Raw genomic sequence first — 20,546 nt, 5'->3', positions numbered from 1 at the left:
AGTTATCAATTTTTCAATTATAGTGATCATTTTTTCAATTTCAGTTATAGATTTTCAATTTTAGTGATCAGTTATAGTTTTTTTAGTTTCAGTTATCGATTTTCAATTTCAGTGATCAATTTAGTTTCAGTGATTGATTTAGTTTCAGTAATCGATTCAATTTCAGTAATCGATTTTTTAGTTTTAGTTATCGATTTTTTAGTTTTAGTGATCGATTTTTTTTCAATTTTAGTGATCGTTTTTTCAGTTTAAATTATCGATTTTTAGTTTCATTGATCGCTTCCGCTGGCCCGTCCCATTGACACACTAGCATAGTCCGCTACTTCTTGAACCACTACTTGCCACACAATCTTTACTATATAACAAGCCTTTATGTGCAAAAAAATTATAAAAATCTGCACACAAAGTGACTCGAACTCAAGTCAAGCACGTACAAAAAATAGTTACACTACTTTGTAATAAAAATAAATAATTACACTATTTTGCAATAAAAAAAATACTTAAACTAATTTGCAGTAAAAAAATAGTTAAACTAATTTGCAATAAAATAGACAAATTAGAATTAAAAATTAAATATCTATAAAACTGTATAAATATAGTTAATTCTACTACACTTAAACAAGTTGCAACTTTGTTGAGTTGGTTGGTCGTGCTTCCCACTTGTACAAGGTGTTCAAATCTTGATTTGTTTATTTTTCACCCAACACGTTTTTTAAATTTTTTAGATTTGGAATAAAGATGATGCTGGACCAAGCTACACCAGCTGGGCAATGTCAACGAGTGGATCATGCAGCTGGGTGATGTCAACGAGTAGATCATGCAGCTGGGCGATGTCAATGAGTGGATCATGCAGCTGGGTGATGGCGCTGGACCAAGCTGCACCAGCTGAGCGATGTCAGTGAGTTGATCATGCAGCTGGGTGATGTTAGCGATGTGCACATGTGCAGTAATTGGGAAGGGGCACAATCGGAATTATAACAAAAATAAAAGTCAACAGGGGACCTAATTACCTGAAATAACTTCCTGTCTATTATACCTTGATACATCATACAGGGGACCTGTTAAACGCATTTCATCATTAAATTTTCAAGTCAAATCTTTTTTGGCCGGACATTTTGAAACCAATTTAATTAATGAAAATAAAATGGTGTGATCTATAGATTCTATATACCATTATGTCATAAATTTGTTAATAAAGTAGTTCATTTTTTTTTTCGGCCAAATAATAAAGTAGTTCATTAATTACTGATTACTTCTTATACCTTAAGAGAGACAGATCCATATATGGTGATTATTATGGATCCCAAATCCTCCAAAATAAAAATTGGAAACTGTGTCCTCAAAATCTTGATTCATTTGTACCATATTCCCTTACTCAATAGTCAATACATAGTGACAAGTGTTGAGAGAAATCTCACATTGAAGATATGAGGGCTTTACTAGTAGCTTATAAGGATTTGGACTACTCTCCCATTGCCAATTGGTTTTGGGATGGATACCTAGATTTCTTCATGGTATCAGAGCAGGTTATCCACGTAATGCGCCTAATAGCCACACGTGCTCTCACGTGCTCTCATGTCACCCAATATAAATTGTCCATGTGTTAGGCTTAAATGACGTCACACATGCGGAGGCGTGTTAAGAGAAATCTCACATTGAAGATGTGAGCGCCTTACTAGTGGCTTATAACGGTTTGGACTACTCTTCTCATTATCAATTGATTTTGGGATAAATGCCTAAATTTCTTAAAAACCAGTCATCGGAAATATCATATTTGTATTCATTTTGTTGTGTTGTGTTTGAGACTTTGAGTAGTTCACAGTTTTTATATTAGTTAATGTCATTTTATAACATTTACTTTGAGATGTCATTTTACTTCATGTGAAATACCCTCTCATAGTATGAATGCAATATGATAATGCAACCAAATTAAAAATATGTGAATACAAATTAACCAATTCTATTACAAAAAGAAATTACACAGCAAGAAGTTTGATAAATAATAATTGGTCATAAATCATAATTAATAAGAAATAACATATGTTGACATCATCTCATATTTGACTTGTTGATATTTCAACATTATTTTGTAAAGTCATTTGCACTACAAAGGTCTTATATTTAACAAAAAAATCTATGCCAAATTATTGGATACGCAATTTCATATATATTCCTAAAAGAAAATTATACTTTTCAAATTGATTTAAATGGCTTGGTAGCTATTATAACGGTATTTAACGGTCGAAACCTTACACTAACCGCCACAATCGCCCTTGCGCAATGCGCAATTTAGATAACAGGAACAAAGAAAACAACATAAAAACAAATAAATAAAAAACGTTTAATGGGTTTGCTATATCCGCCATCATTTGACAGATTGTTTCTTCGAAATCCAAGTTCCATTCCATTACATATTCGAACATACCCCATAGATCCCTGTGCTAAGCATATCCTTTTTTTACTTTGTTCTTTTTTTTCTTTAATCCATATCTCCCTCACTCTGAGAATTTTTGTATGCATTACTTATTGGACACGTGGCCGACGTTTTCAATATAAAGTGGGAATATCGTAATTCTCGGAGTATCCAAGGAAGGTGGTGCTTTCGGAAGCAAAGGAAAAGTTGGGATTTTGTCTTGTTGTTGTTGGAGGGAACAGGCACCTGGGTAGTTTTAAATATCAGAATTAATTGAGCGAAATGAGATCAGCAACTACTTCTTTTGTGTGTGGAAGAACGGCTTCTCTGACGCATTTTTACCATTGTTATATGCCATTTGGCATCCATTTGGAACAACCCCTCTTGCCCATTTCAGCTCTAAGGTTAGTCCTTTACATGGTGCTCAATGACCAGCTATATATCTTTTACACGTCTGGTAATTTTGGAAGAGGGTATTGAGATTAAAGACAGAGGTTGCATGGTATATAGAACGTGTAGGTGGGTGTGGGGGAGGAGTGCAAATTCATGTCTTTGAAATATTTGATCTTTGGTCTAAAAGAGCGAAGACCAGCTAAAGAAGTAGAGTGTAATGTGTTGGCTCTGCTGAATGAGAGTGTACAAAACTTTTATGATGTTAAATGGGTGGGTAAAGTTCTGTACTTTCTTTCCATATGCCTTCCATGTTTGTTTTATGAACTTAAGGTGATGATGGCGTTGCAGGGACTATTTTAAAGAGCATACTGAGTTCATCAAGCCGCCTTTGAAAGGTGTAAAATATTCTACAATCTTTGCATTTCCCCCAAGGTATGTTTTTGTTAGTCTCTTTAGTCTTTTTCTCCCACATAGTTGGATCCTCATGACTTGCTTCAGCATATGGAGGCCTTTATGCCTACATTGTTGCTATATATGCAGAGAAAATCAGTCTTATGAAATTGTCTTTAAACCACTTTCAGTCTATTACACATCTTTCTTGGCCTTGATGTTGTAATGTGTTCTTTTCCTTAAATGATGATTCTAGTAAGCGACTGTTGTCTGTATTTGTGAACAACATATCGGCAAATAAAATTTGTGAGGAACATGCCTTCTGGAGCTGATTTATGGCTCTTAGTTGGATTTTTCCGTAGAGACAGAGGTAGCTAAATGTGCATTTTGGTTTTTTGTGAATTAGTTAATGATACAAGAATGATAATTCTTGTGAGTTGCACCTTGAATTTTGCCCTTTTTCTGGCTTCTGTACATATTTTTTGGACAGAAGGTAAAGACCAACTAGTTGAATGTAATTCTTTATTCTTTGTGAAATGATAAATGATGTAAGAAGGATGATTTTTAATCATTTGCTGCCTATCTATATCAGAGGATTATCTGCATATGAAATCTTGTAAGAATTATAAAAAGTATGAATATGTGCATTACTCTAATGTCAGCCTGCTAATCATTTGGAGCTTCATTGGTAAATGTCAGGGTTTTTCCAACATCAGTTTCTGATTTCTTGTTGTTCTCATTGTCCTGACTAGATATTTGCGTAAATGCCCTTGTTTTCTTATAATAACAGACAATAAGACACACTACGGTTTGTGATCTTTGTTGTTCTCATTGTCCTGACTGCATATTTGCATAAATGCCCTTGTTTTCTTATAATAATAGACAAGAAGGCATGCAAGAGTTTGATTCTTAGAACCGTAAATTTAGGTGTATCACTAGTGTTAACCTTATACTATTTATGTATACCCTTGTGTAGGGTTTCCAATAACTAGGAGTTTGAACTAGAATGGAGTAGAACTCAGTTTGTTATTTGATCTCATTAGGCACTGCCTGAAGGCCTGAACGAAAAAGAAGATGGACCCAGGAAAAACGATAGAGGATCAATTTTCCAAGCTGCATCCATGCCTGCCTGTGAACACAAGAATTGGGATAGTAGGTGCTGGTCCAAGTGGTTTATCAGCTGCTTATGCACTAGTGAAGCTCGGTTACAGCAATGTGACTGTGATAGAAAAGTACCATACTGTTGGTGGCATGTGTGAATCAGTCGAGATTGAAGGTAAGAAATATAAAAAGGTGTCTTCTATGCCTGCTTTTTTATTCTATTGATTATGATTTTTGACTACATATATACTACCTGTACAGGGGAAATTTACGATCTGGGTGGTCAAGTTCTTGCTGCAAACAGTGCCCCTGTCATCTTTCACTTGGCAAAGGAGACTGGGTCTGAACTAGAAGAAATGGACTCCCACAAGCTGGCTCTCATTGACAGTACAGGCAAGTATCAAGATATAAAAGTTGCAGATGATTATGTATCTGTGATCTCTCTGACCTTAGAACTCCAGGTTAGTTCCTATTCTTATAAACCTTTTATTATTTCTTGATTTCTCAACTTGGCAATATTTATATCTCCATTTTACCATTGATAGGATAAGGCAGTGACTTCAGGTCGAATTGGGGTCCATGCTCTCAGTGAATTTGCTTCAGACTTAACTCCTGCATATCTTGAACGTCATGGATTTAGTTCTGTTCCCAAATCTGTGGCTTATGGATACACTGCTTCTGGTTATGGGTATATTCAAGACATGCCTTATGCCTACATTCATGAGTTCATACGAACTTCTATGGCTGGAAAAATTCGCCGTTTCAAAGGTGGATACACAAATCTTTGGAAGAAAATCGGTAAATCACTCCCGATAGTTCACTGCAACACTGAAGTGTTGGCAGTCAAGCGCAATTCTACTTGTGTTAGGGTTGATGTGAAAAGTTGTGATGGAGAAGTCCAAATTATGGAATTTGATAAGATCATCATCTCGGGTTCCTTTCCTTTGAAAAATGGAAGAACTTACAGATCACTACCTTCAGATTCTACTGGTTTGTTTATTACTCCCTCCCCTTTTTTATTTTATTATTAAATTATTATTATTATTATTCTATTTTGTCATGGATGCTTAACTATGAATTTTTGTAGCAGAACATGAAACTGAAGTAATGGATATGGGTGTTGTTGAAAAGGAGTTGTTCAGTAAAGTACAGACAATTGACTACTACACAACTGTTTTAAAGGTTAAAGGGATAGAACATATCCCAAAAGGTTTCTATTACTTTGATGAATATATGAGCAATCCTGCAACAATTGGACATCCGGTTGCAATGCAGAGATTTTATGATGACACGGATATTTTCTTATTCTGGTCTTATGGAAATTCTTCCAATATTACCGGACCAACTGTGACAAAGCTTGCAATCGACGCTGCTAAACTTATAGGGGGAGAAGTTAAAGAGGTGGTTCTCCAACGACGATTTAAATATTTTCCTCATGTTGGTAGCCAAGGTATGTGAATGATTTGCTTTTCCACCATTTATCCCTGCCAATTAGGGATACTAATTTAAATGTTTCAATGCAGAGATGATGGGTGGATTTTATGAGAAATTGGAATCTGAACTTCAAGGCCTAAGGAACACTTACTATGTAGGTGGGCTCATGGCTTTTGAGCTTACAGAGAGAAATTCATCATATGCTATGGCTTTAGTCTGCAAGCACTTTGCAAGTGACAATTCTTTGCCAAAATTTCCTTATGCTAAGGTAACCCAGCATTTTAAAGTATTGAATTTGACATCCAGGTAATGAATTTGACAAGCCAAAAAAAAAATGTACTGAATTTGATAAACTACTTGGTTAAAATCGACTGATTTGAACATTCAAAGGTAATGAAAAAACCTTTACTCTGTACATAATATAAACATGTCTCTTTGCAGAGTTTGTTTGCCTTGCAACAAGAGTCGGAAAGAATCCCCAAAAACATGGCTGAATTACCAGGAGTGGAGTTCCCTAATCTTTCTTCCCTTGATGGCTATCTGAAGCACTGGGGAGCTCATAGAGTCACTCAAAATAAGACGCTCTATACTTGGATAAGTGAAGAAGGGGCAGTGGTGAGCCAGAGGACTTACGCAGAACTTCATGCCAATGCTTCTTGCATTGCTCAAAAGCTCTTGACATGCCGGAAACCTGTAATCAAGCCTGGCGACAGGGTTCTCCTGGTCCATGTCCCGGGTCTGGACTTCATAGATGCCTTCTTTGGATGCTTAAGAGCTAACATCTTGCCGGTCCCAGTTCTTCCTCCAGATCCTTTACAAAGAGGTGGTCAAGCACTTTTGAAGATTGAAAACATTGCTAAATCATGTGGTGCAGTGGCAATTCTATCTACCATTAGTTATCACTGGGCAGTCCAGGCAGGTTCAGTTAAAAATATGATCTCATTGACAGGTAAAAATCAGAAATCCACAGCTCGGTGGCCCAATCTCCCTTGGTTACATACAGATTCTTGGATTAAGAATTCCAAGAACATAGTTGTGGAAGGTACAGTGGATGAATTTGAACCACAGCCAGGTGATGTATGTTTTCTGCAATTCACATCTGGTTCGACTGGTGATGCTAAAGGAGTCATGATAACTCATGGTGGGCTCTCTCATAATGTGAAGTTGATGCGAAGAGATACAAGAGCACCTCAAAGACAGTTCTTGTAAGCTGGCTTCCTCAGTACCATGACATGGGGCTGATCGGAGGACTTTTCACAGCTCTTGTAAGTGGTGGAACTGCAGTTCTATTTTCTCCATTGACATTCATCAGGAACCCATTATTGTGGCTCCAAATCATGAGCAAATATCAGGCTACTCACAGTGCTGGCCCCAATTTTGCCTTTGAGCTAGTAGTTCGAAGGCTGGAGTCTGACAAGAATAGGAAATTTGACCTTTCTTCCATGACTTTCCTCATGGTTGCTGCTGAACCAGTTAGGCAGAAAACTCTGAAAAGATTTGTTGAGCTCACTCGTCCTTTCAGCTTATCTCAAGAGGTGATGGCACCTGGCTATGGCTTGGCAGAAAATTGTGTGTTTGTCAGTTGTGCATATGGTGAGGGGAAGCCTATCATGGTAGATTGGAAAGGAAGAGTTTGCTGTGGATATGTGAATCCAGATGATGAAGATGTTGACATTAGAATTGTTGATCCAGAGAGTGGTGAGGAGCTCAAAGAAGCTGGAAAGGAAGGAGAGATCTGGATTAGTAGTCCCAGTGCTGGAATTGGGTACTGGGGAAGGGAAGAACTAAGCTAGAAAACTTACAGAAACAAGCTTCCAGACCATCCTGGGCGTAACTACACTAGCACTGGGGACTTGGGACAAGTAATTGACAGAAAACTTTTCATCACTGGAAGAATCAAGGATCTTATCATTGTAGCAGGAAGGAACATTTACTCAGCAGATGTAGAGAAGACAGTGGAGAGTGCATCAGAACTTGTACGCCCTGGTTGTTGTGCTGTCATTCCTGTTCCGGTGGAAATCCTATCAACAAAAGGGATTTCAGTTCCAGACAGCTCTGACCAGGTTGGTTTGGTTGTAATTGCGGAGGTCAGGGACGGTAAACCTGTTGGCAAGGATGTAGTTGAACAAATTCAAGCTTGTGTTGCAGAAGAACACGGGGTCAGTATTGTTTCTGTCAAGATGATCAGGCCGAAAACCATTAGTAAAACAACATCCGGAAAAATCAAAAGATTTGAATGCCTCCAACAATTTACTGATGGAACATTGAATGTTGTACCCGAACCACTTTTAACAAAGAGAACACTGCTTCGGTCCTTCACTACAGGAACATGCAAGGAGGGGAAAACCCCTCGTCCTAATCTTGTGAGAAGTACTCCACCACCAAGCCCCAAGATAAGTAATAAAAAAATTGTAGACTTCTTGAAACAGCTAGTTTCCGAGCAGACTGGTATTTCAATCAACAAAATCTCTGACACTGAAAGTCTAGTGTCTTATGGCATTGACTCAATTGGTGTGGTCAGAGCAGCGCAAAAACTTTCCGACTTTCTTGGCGTGCCAGTAGGAGCTGTGGATATTTTCACTGCAACCTGCATTGCAGACTTGGCAAGCTTCTCGGAGAATCTTGTAATGAATTCTCAACCTCAACCGTTAACAACTCCATCCTGTGCTCCACAACCTGAGACTGAGACTGATTCTGCTGACTTTGTGATGGAAATTCACGATTCTCCTCACTTGGTAATCTGGTTATTCCAATTTCTGGCTCTTGTTTATGTTACTCTCATGCTGTCCATTCCTGCATATTTATCAGTGTCCGCTTTTGTGAGTTGTGTCTCAGCCACCCATCCACTGGTAGAAGGACTTCCCTACCTCAACTATTTGATTCTTCTGACTTTTGCTCCCCTTGCTTGGATCTTTTGCATACTTTCTACCTGTATTTCAATTGCTTTCTTGGGGAATTCTTTCTTAAAACCAAACTATGCCCTGAACCCTGAAGTTTCTATCTGGTCAGTGGATTTCGTTAAGTGGTGGGCTCTTTACAGGGCCCATGAAGTTGCTTCTAAAGTTTTGGCAGAGCATCTGAGGGGAACAGTGTTCCTCAAGTATTGGTTTGAGATGCTTGGAGCTAGGATTGGATCCTCAGTTTTGCTTGACACAGTTGACATAACAGACCCATCTCTGGTTTCTATTGGAGATGGAGCTGTGATTGCAGAAGGGGCTTTGATCCAAAGTCATGAAGTGAAGAATGGAGTCTTGAGCTTCCTCCCAATAAGAATTGGCCAAAATTCATCAGTTGGCCCTTATGCTGTTGTCCAAAAAGGAACTGTTTTGGGAGAAGAGATGGAGATAATGGCCTTGCAAAAAAGTGGAGGCAAATCTGCTGGCATGGCTAAAAGTCTTCAGAATGTAAGTGCCATACGGATTATAAATATTTTGCCATATGGCACTGTCATGTATTTTCTTTTTATCAATTTTTAAATGCTTTTTCATGCAATCAAAATTAGAAACTGATCTCATCTCAATTTTTTTTACACGATTTCAGGGTGCAATGCTGCCAAATGTTACATGGGAAATTCAAACAGAGGCCGTTTACCAGTTCATAGGCATCTACATAGTTGGGTTCCTCAGTACTCTCTCAGCTTCTATTGTCTACTTACTCTACATTTGGCTGTCTCAAAAGTTTCCTTCCCCTCAACAATTTGCTTTTTTCTGCATATTTGGGGCCTTTCACTGGATACCTTACACCATCATAGCATATGCCACCATGTTCTCTAATGCCCCATCAAACATAATCTATGTATCCATCTCAATAGCCTTTGCTTACTTAGCTTATGGCCTGGTACTCAGCTTCCTCACTTGTGCTTTGACCCATCTTGTTTCTAGACAAGAGACAAAGCCATCCCATTTCAGAACTTGGCTTTGTCATAGAATCACCATTGCCTGCCACCTCAGATTTGCTAAGCTCCTGTCTGGAACAGAAGCCTTCTGCATGTACTTGCGCCTTCTGGGTGCCAAGGTTGGGAAACATTGTTCTATTAGGGCCATCAATCCAATTTCAGACCCGAAATTGATTTCACTTGGTTCCGGTGTCCATCTTGGTGATTTCAGTCGGATTGTTGCTGGGTTTTATTCCTCCAGCGGATTTGTCAGTGGGAAAATTGAGGTGCAGGACAATTCAGTAGTTGGAAGTGAAAGTGTAGTCCTTCCTGGTTCAGTTATTCAGAAAGATGTTATTCTTGGTGCACTTTCAGTTGCACCAGTGAGCTCAGTGCTCCAAGCTGGTGGTGTTTACATTGGGTCTCAAACTCCAATCATGATCAAGAACACCATGCATTCGTTGGATGGTCGAATAGAAGAGATGGACATGAAATACAAGAAAATAGTTGGGAATCTTGCTGCAAATTTGGCTGCCACAACTCTGAAGGTTAAGTCAAGATATTTCCATCGAATTGGTGTTAGTGGGAAGGGATGCTTAAAGATTTATGACAACATTAAAGGCTTACCTGATCACAAGATCTTCTGCCCTGGAAAGAGCTACCCTGTCATAATCCGGCACAGCAACAGCTTGAGCGCGGATGATGATGCAAGGATTGATGCACGCGGTGCAGCCATAAGAATACTTCAAGATGAAACCAGTGACTCTGCACTCCTTGACCTGACACTGAAAACAGGAAAGGCATTCTATGCCCGCACAATTGCAGATTTTGCAACATGGCTAGTGTGTGGGCTTGCTGCAAGGGAGGAGTATGTCAAGCGAGCCCCGCATGTGCGTGATGCAGTGTGGACTTCCCTACGCAATGCAAACTCATACACTGACATGCATTACTACTCAAACATCTGCAGACTGTTCCGGTTTACAGATGGACAGGAAATGTATGTGAAGTTCAAGTTAAGGCCTGCTGATGAGAATATTAGTGAGGATTCTGGCATGGTAGAGCCAATTGGAATTCTTCCACCTGATACAGGTGCAATTCCTAGGGATGATAAGGATACTCGACCTCTACTTTTCCTTGCTAAAGATTTCCAAGACTGCGTCAATTCCCAATCCGGAGTTCGTTATGTTTTCCAGTTACAGGTTCGTCCAGTTCCACATGATGAAACCAACCGTGACATTGCACTTGACTGCACCAAACCATGGAATGAGGCTGAGTTCCCATATATTGATGTTGGAGAGATTAAAATCAACCACAATCTATCTGCAGAAGAATCAGAGCAGCTGAACTTTAATCCTTTTGTTCAATGCCATGAAGTGGATGTTATCCGAGCTTCGTCATGCTCCCAGAGTGCTTCAATTGATCACGGTCGTTCATTGATCTATGAGATTTGCCAGCACTTGCGGAACGGTGAACCCCTTCCAGAGGCTTGGAAGATCTTCATAGAGCAGTCTGATGTCAAAGTAGACCTGTCTGGTTGTCCAATTGCAGCAGCATTGCAGAAAAAAGATGCACAAGCAGTGACCCTGGAAAGAACATTGTATCAGACTCTGTGGGCCACTTTTGCTCAACCTTTACAGCAAACAGTTCTACCTCATTTCCTGCTGGGTTTAGTAATCTCTGCTCCTTTGAACTGCCTTTTTTACTTGAAGAATGTTCAAAAGCTCCCTCTGCCTTGGTTATTTCCTCTGTTTTGGGTTTCTTCAGGCTGTTTGGCTGCATTAGCTTGTGTTGTGGCTAAATGGTTATTGGTGGGAAAGAAGAAAGAAGGGGAAACTATACACATTTGGAGCACAGGGGTCTTTTTGGACACTACATGGCAGGCCTTTAGAACTCTAGTTGGGAACTATTTCATGGAAATGACAAGTGGGTCAATTTTCTTTGTGCTGTGGATGAAGCTTATGGGTTCAGAAATTGAGTTGGACCAAGGTGCTTATGTAGACAGCATGGGAGCTTTGCTGAATCCTGAAATGGTGGAGATTGAGAGAGGTGGGTGTGTGGGAAGAGAAGCTCTCTTGTTTGGACACATATATGAAGGTGATGGAGGAAAAGTCAAGTTTGGAAAGATCAGAATTGGAGAAGGTGGTTTTGTAGGGAGTAGAGCAGTAGCCATGCCAGGGGTGATAGTGGAGACTGGAGGTAGTCTTAGTGCTCTCTCCTTAGCCATGAAAGAAGAAATTATCAAGTCAAGGTAAAAAGGGTATATTTTGATAGAATGAAAAGGTGCAATCCTTTGTTACCTACATGTAATATACAAGTCTGGCTGGAAATTTGAATAAGTTACCTATATAGAAATAAAAAGATTAGTTATAAAAATACTGTCTCTATATGCAAATAAATGTATATACGCATGTATCTAGCAGTTTGGTGTGTGTATTTGTGTGTGCGCATTGAATTCCTATAATAAATCAAACAGTGGACAGAGCTAGTTATTAGGAGACTCAACTCTCAGTAAAGCATGCATGAAGTTTGATGAGTTACTACTAGTAAACACATACAATTTTAATCTAGCCAGTGACAAGAGCCCAGTTACTATTCATACAAATTGTTTTAGTCATTTACAATTTACATTAAATTTTTGTAGAAATCTACAAAAATCTTATACATGGGGATTTTCGTAATCTTGAATGAAAATGAATACCACGTATTACTAAGTAATAAGACAATTATCAGTTTTAAAATATTTGTTCATCATGGTATTGGTACCTCGTACCTTGTTCTTGGAGATCATTCATTTATCATTATTGAGATTTAAATCCTATATTATGTTAGTCTTCCAATGAAACCTAGGACTGTACTAGGAGAGAGTACTAAAGTATGAAAATTGATATTTTTGTGGCGGGTAGCGTATGGCCTTGTAGATGTAATATGATTCTAGCTATTAACAATGTCACAATTGTTATTTATTCGTTTTACAGCTTTTAATGTTGGTTGCTAACTTACATGCACCCAACTTTCTCATCCAAATGTCATTATCATCATCTACGAAAATGTTGCTAATTAATAACACTCAGCACTCAGCACATTGTTAATTTGTCTTAGTAAACTTCGCAATTTCCCCATCTCCATTATTTCTAAATTTATAAATTAATATATATTCTATGAACTATGAACCTGTATTATCAAATATTCCTACCACTAAATTAATATATATTCCATCATCAAATGGACATTATCTTTACAAAGTTACAAGGACATCTATATATGCCATACATATTTAAAATAAAATAAAATTTTGAATTATTTGATATTGTTGATACTTGATAGGATAATACTCTTGTATAATTTAACGTATTATGTTGTTGAAGTGTTGAATAGTGTAATAGAAATTTATATGATATTTTAATAAATAAACACTGCCCTCCGCCATTAAACACTGTTGTACATAGCCAATTTGATGTTGTTTACTTTTGTATGAACAACTTATCTTATTCCGTCTGCAATATGTAGATTTTTTCTTTCTTTTTTTATTGTGGAGAGGATTCACAATTTTAGAAATTGAAATCTCTTTACTTTATGTGAAAATAAATATTATTAAATCAATAGTTAAATTTTATTTCGAGAAAAATGTTAAATACAAAAATGGTACACAAACTTTATAGTGAATCTCAATTTGGTCACTAACTATAAAAAGTGTTAATTTGATTTACGAATTTTTCAAGTTGTAGCAAAGCAGTACAAATATTAACTTTCATTGAAAAATTTAACGAAAACTGGTCATGTGCACAGCAAGTGACCACATTTTCAAAGGCATTTTAGTCCGTTCATCACATTTTTATATGACCAATTCCGTTAATTTTTTTATAAAAATTAACATTTGTACTGGTTTAATACAACTTGCAAAGTTTGTGGAGTAAATTGACACTTTTTATAATTAATGGACTAAATTGAGATTCACTGTAAAGTTTGTAAACCATTTTTGTATTTAACCCTTGAGAAAAATAGAAGTACTATTTGTAAGACAATACAGTTTGAGTTCGATTTGTGAGCAGCTGGCAAATATCACTTCCTTAAGAAAATGTGGACTTTTAATTTTAAGTTTGGTTCCTTAATTAATTAATAAAGCATGATAGTCAGGTAGTGTAGCATCCTATCTCTACATTGGAGACATTATTTAGTGGGTACTATTTGATTACTTTTGTTCCTCCAATAGATCATAGCTAGGAAATTAATTAAGCAACAAAATAATAGACACTTGTGGTTGGTGGCGTTCTGGCGTGTGACCTTTTATCATATGATTCTGGTAATTGGATTAAATGGCTTAAAAAAATATACCCATTAGGTTTTCAGTACCCAAAACCAATCGGTCATCAGCAATAGTAAGCCACCTATTGGTGATCACTTCGATGACTACATTCAGCAAATCAAATAAAACAATAAATAAACATAGATGTTTTTATTAACTATAAAGTTGTATTGATTCTATTGAAGCCAATTTTTTATTAGTGGCAATGGAAAGTCGAATCTTCAGCAAATTAAAAGTTATCTTTCGTTATTGATTCTAAAGTTATCTTGGACTCTCCTCTCTATCTCCGTTCAAATCGTTTAGATAATGATAAAGATTTACCACATCACCAAGCTTAAACTTAGGTATGGCATTACCCTTTCTATAGAGATCGAATAGATCCACTAAGCATTATTCTAATATATATTCATTGGGCTTTTTTTTTTTTAGAAAGAAAAAAATGGGTAGCAATAACATGGAGTCCAAGAGATTATTGGAGCTGAAATTGGGCAAGAGTTCAACCATTGTGACTTTTTGCATAGTTGTCCAATTATTTGCAACATGGTGAAAGTGATTAAAGAGGTGTGGTGTGTCTCTTAGGAATAAATTTAATCACCACCACCAAGTACTAACAAGAATACACGTACATCGTGACTAAGTAGGAAATAAATTAGATAATTATAGAATTTATTATTAGTTGGGGATGGAATGATTTAAAAGAGCGAAGTTGGAAAAATCATAAAATATTATATATTTTTATTTTATTATACATATATAATGTAGAGAAAAAACTGTCTAGATACAATGTATATAATATGTCAAATTTAAAATGTTTATATACAATGTATCACTCAAAATTTATATAATCTAGTTGTTTCCCAATAAATACAAGTTAATTTTTATGTAATTCTTTTGGGAAGAAAGTAAGAAACACACTTTTTAACCAAACCGAATTGGGTTCTAATATAACAAGATCCAAATAAAAACAGAAGATTAAAAATATAATTGTCTGCCAAGATCATTTTCAATTTTAATTAGGGTGTTTGTGATATTTCTACAACTAAAGGGGAGTCTAGTAAAATTAACAAAAATGGTTGTAGAGTCTCTTAAATTTCAAAAGAAGCAGAAATTGGCCATTCCATTGTCATAGTCTCATAGACGCGAAGCAGGAGATCAGGCCTCGGTATTGGCAACTCAGAGGTGTTCTCATCCATTTGTGACACCTTTTGATTCTGGCCGCCTAGCAACTCGCGTAGCATCTCTTTCTCTCTCTAATTTTCATTTTGCTTTGAATTTTCAGCCCTTTTTTATTTCCAAGCAAAGCCCTTTTTGGCTTTCAATTCCCTTATTCGGATTCACCGTACTATCTCTTGTATTGTCAGCTTCTCCTCCAAAAAGGAGGTGCGAGAGAATTTGATAGCAGAAAATAAGAAAATTCCCACACTTTTAGGGTTGCAGTCTTTGCATGCAAATTAAGGATTAGATGGGTGACTTTGAAGAGGTTGGACCTGATATTAGGTAAGAATTTCAAAAATTTTGGTAATCGAGCTTCAAGTTTTTTTTTTTTTTTTTGTGTGTATACCCAGTACTTCAATTTTATCTGGTTTTATATTAATTGTATTTTTTTTCTAATAATTTAATAATTCGTTCTGGGTCTCTTCAAATTGATTGTATTTTGAGACAAATTCCGTGTAAAATAATGAAATTTAATTTTTTTTTTTCTTTTCAAATCATCCTTCTTATGAACTTGTTGATCAGAATGTGTTGTACCGTTTCAGTAATGGGTAATTGGGGATGCGGGTTTTGTTTATATGTTCAGTATATGGGACTTTGGATTGTGTCTATTAGTGTCATTTATTGTAATCTTAAGCCTTTTAGGAATTGTTATAGGTAATGGCTGGTATTGTGTGGTCATCATAGAAAGAGATGGGTTTGTTTGGCAGAAATATCTGAGAATTATTGGATTTTATTGTTACCAATTCTCAAGTTTTGTTTGGTTGCTGAGAAAGGGTAGGAAAGAAAAATAAAAATAAAAGCTTTTCATATTTTGTTGCTGGTTGTTTGAAGCTATAGAACAAAAGTGTCCACTTTACTGAGCCTAATACAACCAATTGGCTTAGTTAAGGTAGTGTTGTGTATTTTGGGTACCAAAATACCACAACTGCTAAGAATTAATCTTCGATTCAATTTATTCCCATCAATTTTCTCAGCAGCCAAACAGTAGGTGGATTATTGCAATTTTACTGAATGGAGCATCCTTTGATTTTTTGATGACCTATTGGGTGACAGTTCGGATATAGAAGAAGACATAAGGTGTGACAATATAGCAGAAAAAGATGTCAGTGACGAAGAGATTGAAGCTGAAGAGCTGGAGAGGCGAATGTGGAAGGATAAAATCAAACTCAAAAGGCTCAAAGAAAGACAGAAACTTGAAGCTCAACAAGCTGCGGAAAAGCAGAAGCCCAAGCAAACCTCTGATCAGGCTCGAAGGAAGAAAATGTCAAGAGCACAAGATGGGATTCTCAAGTATATGTTGAAGCTGATGGAAGTGTGTAAAGCTCGCGGATTTGTGTATGGTATCATTCCTGAGAAGGGCAAGCCAGTGAGCGGTGCTTCTGATAACATCAGAGCTTGGTGGAAAGAAAAGGTGAAGTTTGATAAGAATGGGCCTGCAGCCATAGCCAAGTATGAAGCAGAGTGTCTTGCCATGAGTGATGCAGAAAATAGTCGAAATGGGAATTTTCAGAGCATCCTCCAAGATCTGCAAGATGCAACTCTTGGTTCTCTATTGTCATCTTTGATGCAACACTGTGACCCCCCTCAAAGGAAGTATCCATTAGAAAAGGGAGTTCCACCACCTTGGTGGCCAACAGGGAATGAAGATTGGTGGGTGAAATTAGGGCTACCCCATGGTCAGAGTCCTCCTTATAAGAAGCCACATGACTTAAAGAAGATGTGGAAAGTTGGAGTGTTAACAGGTGTGATAAAGCATATGTCACCTGATATTGCAAAAATAAGGAGGCATGTCCGCCAGTCAAAATGCTTACAGGATAAGATGACAGCAAAGGAGAGTGCAATTTGGTTGGGGGTTCTAACCCGAGAGGAATCCCTCATTCAGCAGCCTAGTAGCGATAATGGCACATCTGGCATAACTGAGATGCCACAAGGTGGCCGTGGTGAAAAACAAGCTGCTGTTAGTAGTAACAGTGAATATGATGTTGATGGTACTGATGATGGTGTAGGGTCTGTTTCATCCAAAGATGATAGGAGGAATCAGCTTACGGATGTAGAGCCATCAACCAACCTATGCAATAATATTCCTAATCTTATCCAAGATAAAGAGCAAGGTGAAAAGCAACCAAGGAGAAAAAGGTCTCGTGTCAGACCAAGCCCTGCTGATCAACTTCCTGCATCAACTCCAACTCACTATGAGCTTCTACATGTTGGACCAAGAAATGCTTTGCCTGATATAAACCACACTGATGTACAGATGATTGGATTCCAGATTCATGAAAATCAACAGGAAAATGGTATAATCACAACTTTACGACCGCTGGAGAAGGATCTTGATGTACAAGCACAATTACCAGCATCTCAGTTTAACTACTATCCTGCTGTACCTTCAGACAGTGTTATTTCGACGCAGGGCATGCATGTGGGTGGAACCCCCATGCTTTATCATGGGGTGCAGAATGCTGAGATGCATCGTGGAGATACGTTTAACCCTTATATTCCATCAGCAGAATTTGAGCCCAGTCATGATGGGCAGTTGTCTCAGATTGTGATGAATGAACCACAGATTAGACCAGCAGATGGAGTCCATGTACCAACAGTACATAGAAATGGAAATGAGATTACCGGAGGAGAGTTGCCATATTGTGTAGAAGACACATTTCAGACTGAGCAAGACATTACCGTTGATGCTCACTTTGTGTCTCAAATCAATAGCCAGACATCAAATTTTGAATTCTATAACAGCCCATTGGACTTTGCAGTTGACGGCATGGGTTCATTCGAAGAAGAGCTTGCGCTTGATGAAATGATGGAATACTTTGCGGCATAGCATGTTAGATTGATGTCACCTAGCTTAGATTGTAAGTCATGTTTCTCTCTTATAGGCTACCTTATTTATAACTTGTCTTCAGAATTTGATTAAGATTCTTATATTTTAACGGCTCTCTTATATGCGCTACCTTGTGTTCATAATTTGATCAAAGATTCTTATTTTTTAATTTTATATTTATGTAGGGACTGAAAAAAAATGTTGCATTCATTGCCCATCTGCCATTGCTGTTTGTTGGACATATAATATGGGTTTTATCATTAGTGTATTCCGAGACTGTAAGTTGTGATTTTTATTTTTTTAGAACTCATCATTTTGCTATCAAATTGAACAGAATGATGGCATTCTGTGTGATAGTTTCCCTCCACTTGTCTTCAATAAGAATGGAAATGTGGGGTTCATGTAAATGAGTCAATTTGTTAGACTGGGTAAATGACAAAGTTATGATAATTTTATGATAATTTTCTCGTTTCTTTGGACAAGACCTATAATAGATGTCTATAGTTTTCCTTATTCTTCTTTAACAATATGTGTAAATGTGCATGAGTACTGCATCTGACTTTTTGTTTTTCCTTCACTTTCATTTTCAATTGTATTTGGAAATATATTATATTCATGAAATGGGTGTCTTTATATTATTATTTGTTCATTGTAAGGTAGAAATGGTACTTGAATGTGTTGTAGTATCATGTCAGAACAAATTGAGCCTAATTGAGGCATTTTCCCCCATAAATAATGGTATAAAAAATTAGGAATGAGTAACATCCATTGAACTAGGAGCAAAAGAAGATAACCAAATCAAACATTTGCATGCTGAATACCTCATACCTAAAAAAAGACATGGTTTTGAAGTTCCCTGGTTTTATTATAGTTGGGTAGGCTATTCTACACAAACTATGAGACTGGGATAAATGAATCTGACCTGGACGGTTGTACCTTTGGCTTGATGATTTGAGCTTGGGCAGTATGAATCCATAACTAATCCGGGCTGATCTGATCTTGTGTTATCTCTTGCATGATATATCTGCCTTTGTTAAGTGGTTTGGGCGTTGGAGTGTTGTGTGACCAAGACGCAAAACAAAGGATGAAGATTATTATTGGGAAGTCCACTCCACCCTCAGTAGTGTTTTGTCTTATAATTTTATATTCCCTTGATCAGATGAGAACAAAGTCTTCCAACAGATCTGTGTCCAAGACCCATGGTTACCTCCAAATGATTTTGACCAACAGTTCTGTTACTGTGTAATTATTTGAATTCTACTAATAGTTGGTTAAACAAATGATTTTTAGGAGACATCAAAGTTGGTGATTTTTGGGCAGTTGTGTAATTGGTGTTAAATCCCCCCTCTTGATCCTCAATGCAAAGTGATTGCAGGTTTTTGTATTTTGCTTCCAACTAATGCTGGTTGGGAACCCAATTCAGGGTTTAAATGAATGAAGATCTTGAATCTTGATTCTGTGTGTTGGAGAAGGGCAGTCACAAGTTTTGTATCTCATCTGTATGCCTTATGATTGATATAACTCTTCAAGGCTTTAACCAACTGGCATTGCCTACTATTTTGGTATAGAGAAAGAAACTTTTCAAACAGTTTGTTTAAAATTTTGATATGGATTTTGTAATACATTAATGTTAGTCATTAAACTTGTTTAAAGACATGTCCTCCTCAACTAAAATAATGCTGTTGTGTTTGTCCTTCAAATCTTCAATCAATGATGGTATTATTATTGTTATAAGGTTAAAATTGTAAAAGGATGTAGAGGAAAGACAAACAACACGAAACCAGTGTGATCCGCATGGGCCCCAGTTAAATCATTGGACAAAGGTCACTTACTGCCTTTCCTTTTACTACGTTGTTTGAGGCAGACACAGCCCTCAGACTCGGGCAGGCTCTTCCTTAAAACGTGTCGTGTCCTCCAATCGTTGCTCGCCACTTGTCGCATCCCCTCCTCTCACGTCGGACGCCGCCGCTTCCTTCCGTACGAGGATGTTGCTGCCGCCACGCGTCACACCCATGAGGCTTCATCGCCTAGGAACAGTCCAAAGTGCCAGTGCATAACCTGCCCGCAAGTGTAAAGACAGCTATGCCCTCGTTCATTTTTCCTGGTTCTTGCTTTGAAATTGTGATTTTAGCAGAGCATTGGAGGTCAGAGATTGGAAACCATTTCCATCAACCTCAAATAAGAGGAAGAATAGAAGAATATCTTTGCTTGAGGGGTGATTTTGATATTTCAGCTAAAATTTTCCGAAATTACATATCAGTCGTCATCCTCATCCCTTATAATTATTCAAAATGGGGTCTTGTACTCTTCACAACGTACATTTCATCACCTTCTCTCTCTCTCTCTCTCTCTCTCTCTCTCTCTCTCTCTCTCTCTCTCTCTCTCTCTCTCTCTCTCTCTCTCTCTCTCTCTCTCTCCCTCTGTGAGCTGGCTGGTTTCTGGGATCAACAAATTACAATGGGGTATGGGAAAGCTCTCACAGGGTTTTCAACCTTCATGGTCATTCTAATGGTGGCTTCAATACCATTTGTCCAACCTTCTCGTACCCGTAAGTCTTCTCTCTCACATCTCTCTCTCTCTCTCTCTTTCTCTCTCT

At 37.5% G+C, this 20,546-nt stretch overlaps 2 protein-coding genes across 5 annotated transcripts; both read left to right on the top strand.

Annotated features, from left to right (window-relative positions):
- Positions 1 to 4,270: 4,270 nt before the first annotated feature.
- Positions 4,271 to 11,857, top strand: LOC147296077 (uncharacterized). Its single transcript, XM_086229687.1, is given in 8 exon segments — positions 4,271 to 4,472; positions 4,559 to 4,758; positions 4,843 to 5,287; positions 5,385 to 5,747; positions 5,821 to 5,999; positions 6,173 to 6,899; positions 6,902 to 9,135; positions 9,314 to 11,857. Coding segments are annotated over 8 exon segments (6,894 nt in total).
- Positions 11,858 to 15,037: 3,180 nt separating this feature from the next.
- EIL3 (ETHYLENE-INSENSITIVE3-like 3) lies at positions 15,038 to 18,398 on the top strand. 4 transcript variants are annotated; one of them, XM_086229318.1, is made up of 3 exons: positions 15,038 to 15,405; positions 16,177 to 17,981; positions 18,136 to 18,398. In XM_086229318.1, exons 1-2 carry the CDS (start codon positions 15,371 to 15,373, stop codon positions 17,948 to 17,950), a joined length of 1,809 nt encoding a protein of 602 aa, XP_086085444.1. In that variant the 5' UTR covers positions 15,038 to 15,370; the 3' UTR covers positions 17,951 to 17,981; positions 18,136 to 18,398. The 4 variants fall into 4 exon arrangements, with proteins under 4 accessions (XP_086085444.1, XP_086085443.1, XP_086085446.1 ...); XM_086229317.1 differs by lacking the exon at positions 18,136 to 18,398 and having other exon boundaries at positions 16,177 to 18,077; XM_086229320.1 differs by lacking the exon at positions 18,136 to 18,398 and having other exon boundaries at positions 16,101 to 18,077.
- Positions 18,399 to 20,546: the final 2,148 nt, after the last annotated feature.

This window comes from Dryas octopetala, chromosome 1 (assembly GCF_963921425.1).
Source record: "Dryas octopetala chromosome 1, drDryOcto1.1, whole genome shotgun sequence".
In the NCBI taxonomy this organism is placed as follows: Eukaryota; Viridiplantae; Streptophyta; class Magnoliopsida; order Rosales; family Rosaceae; genus Dryas; species Dryas octopetala.
This window is presented reverse-complemented; position numbering and strand designations above follow the sequence as displayed.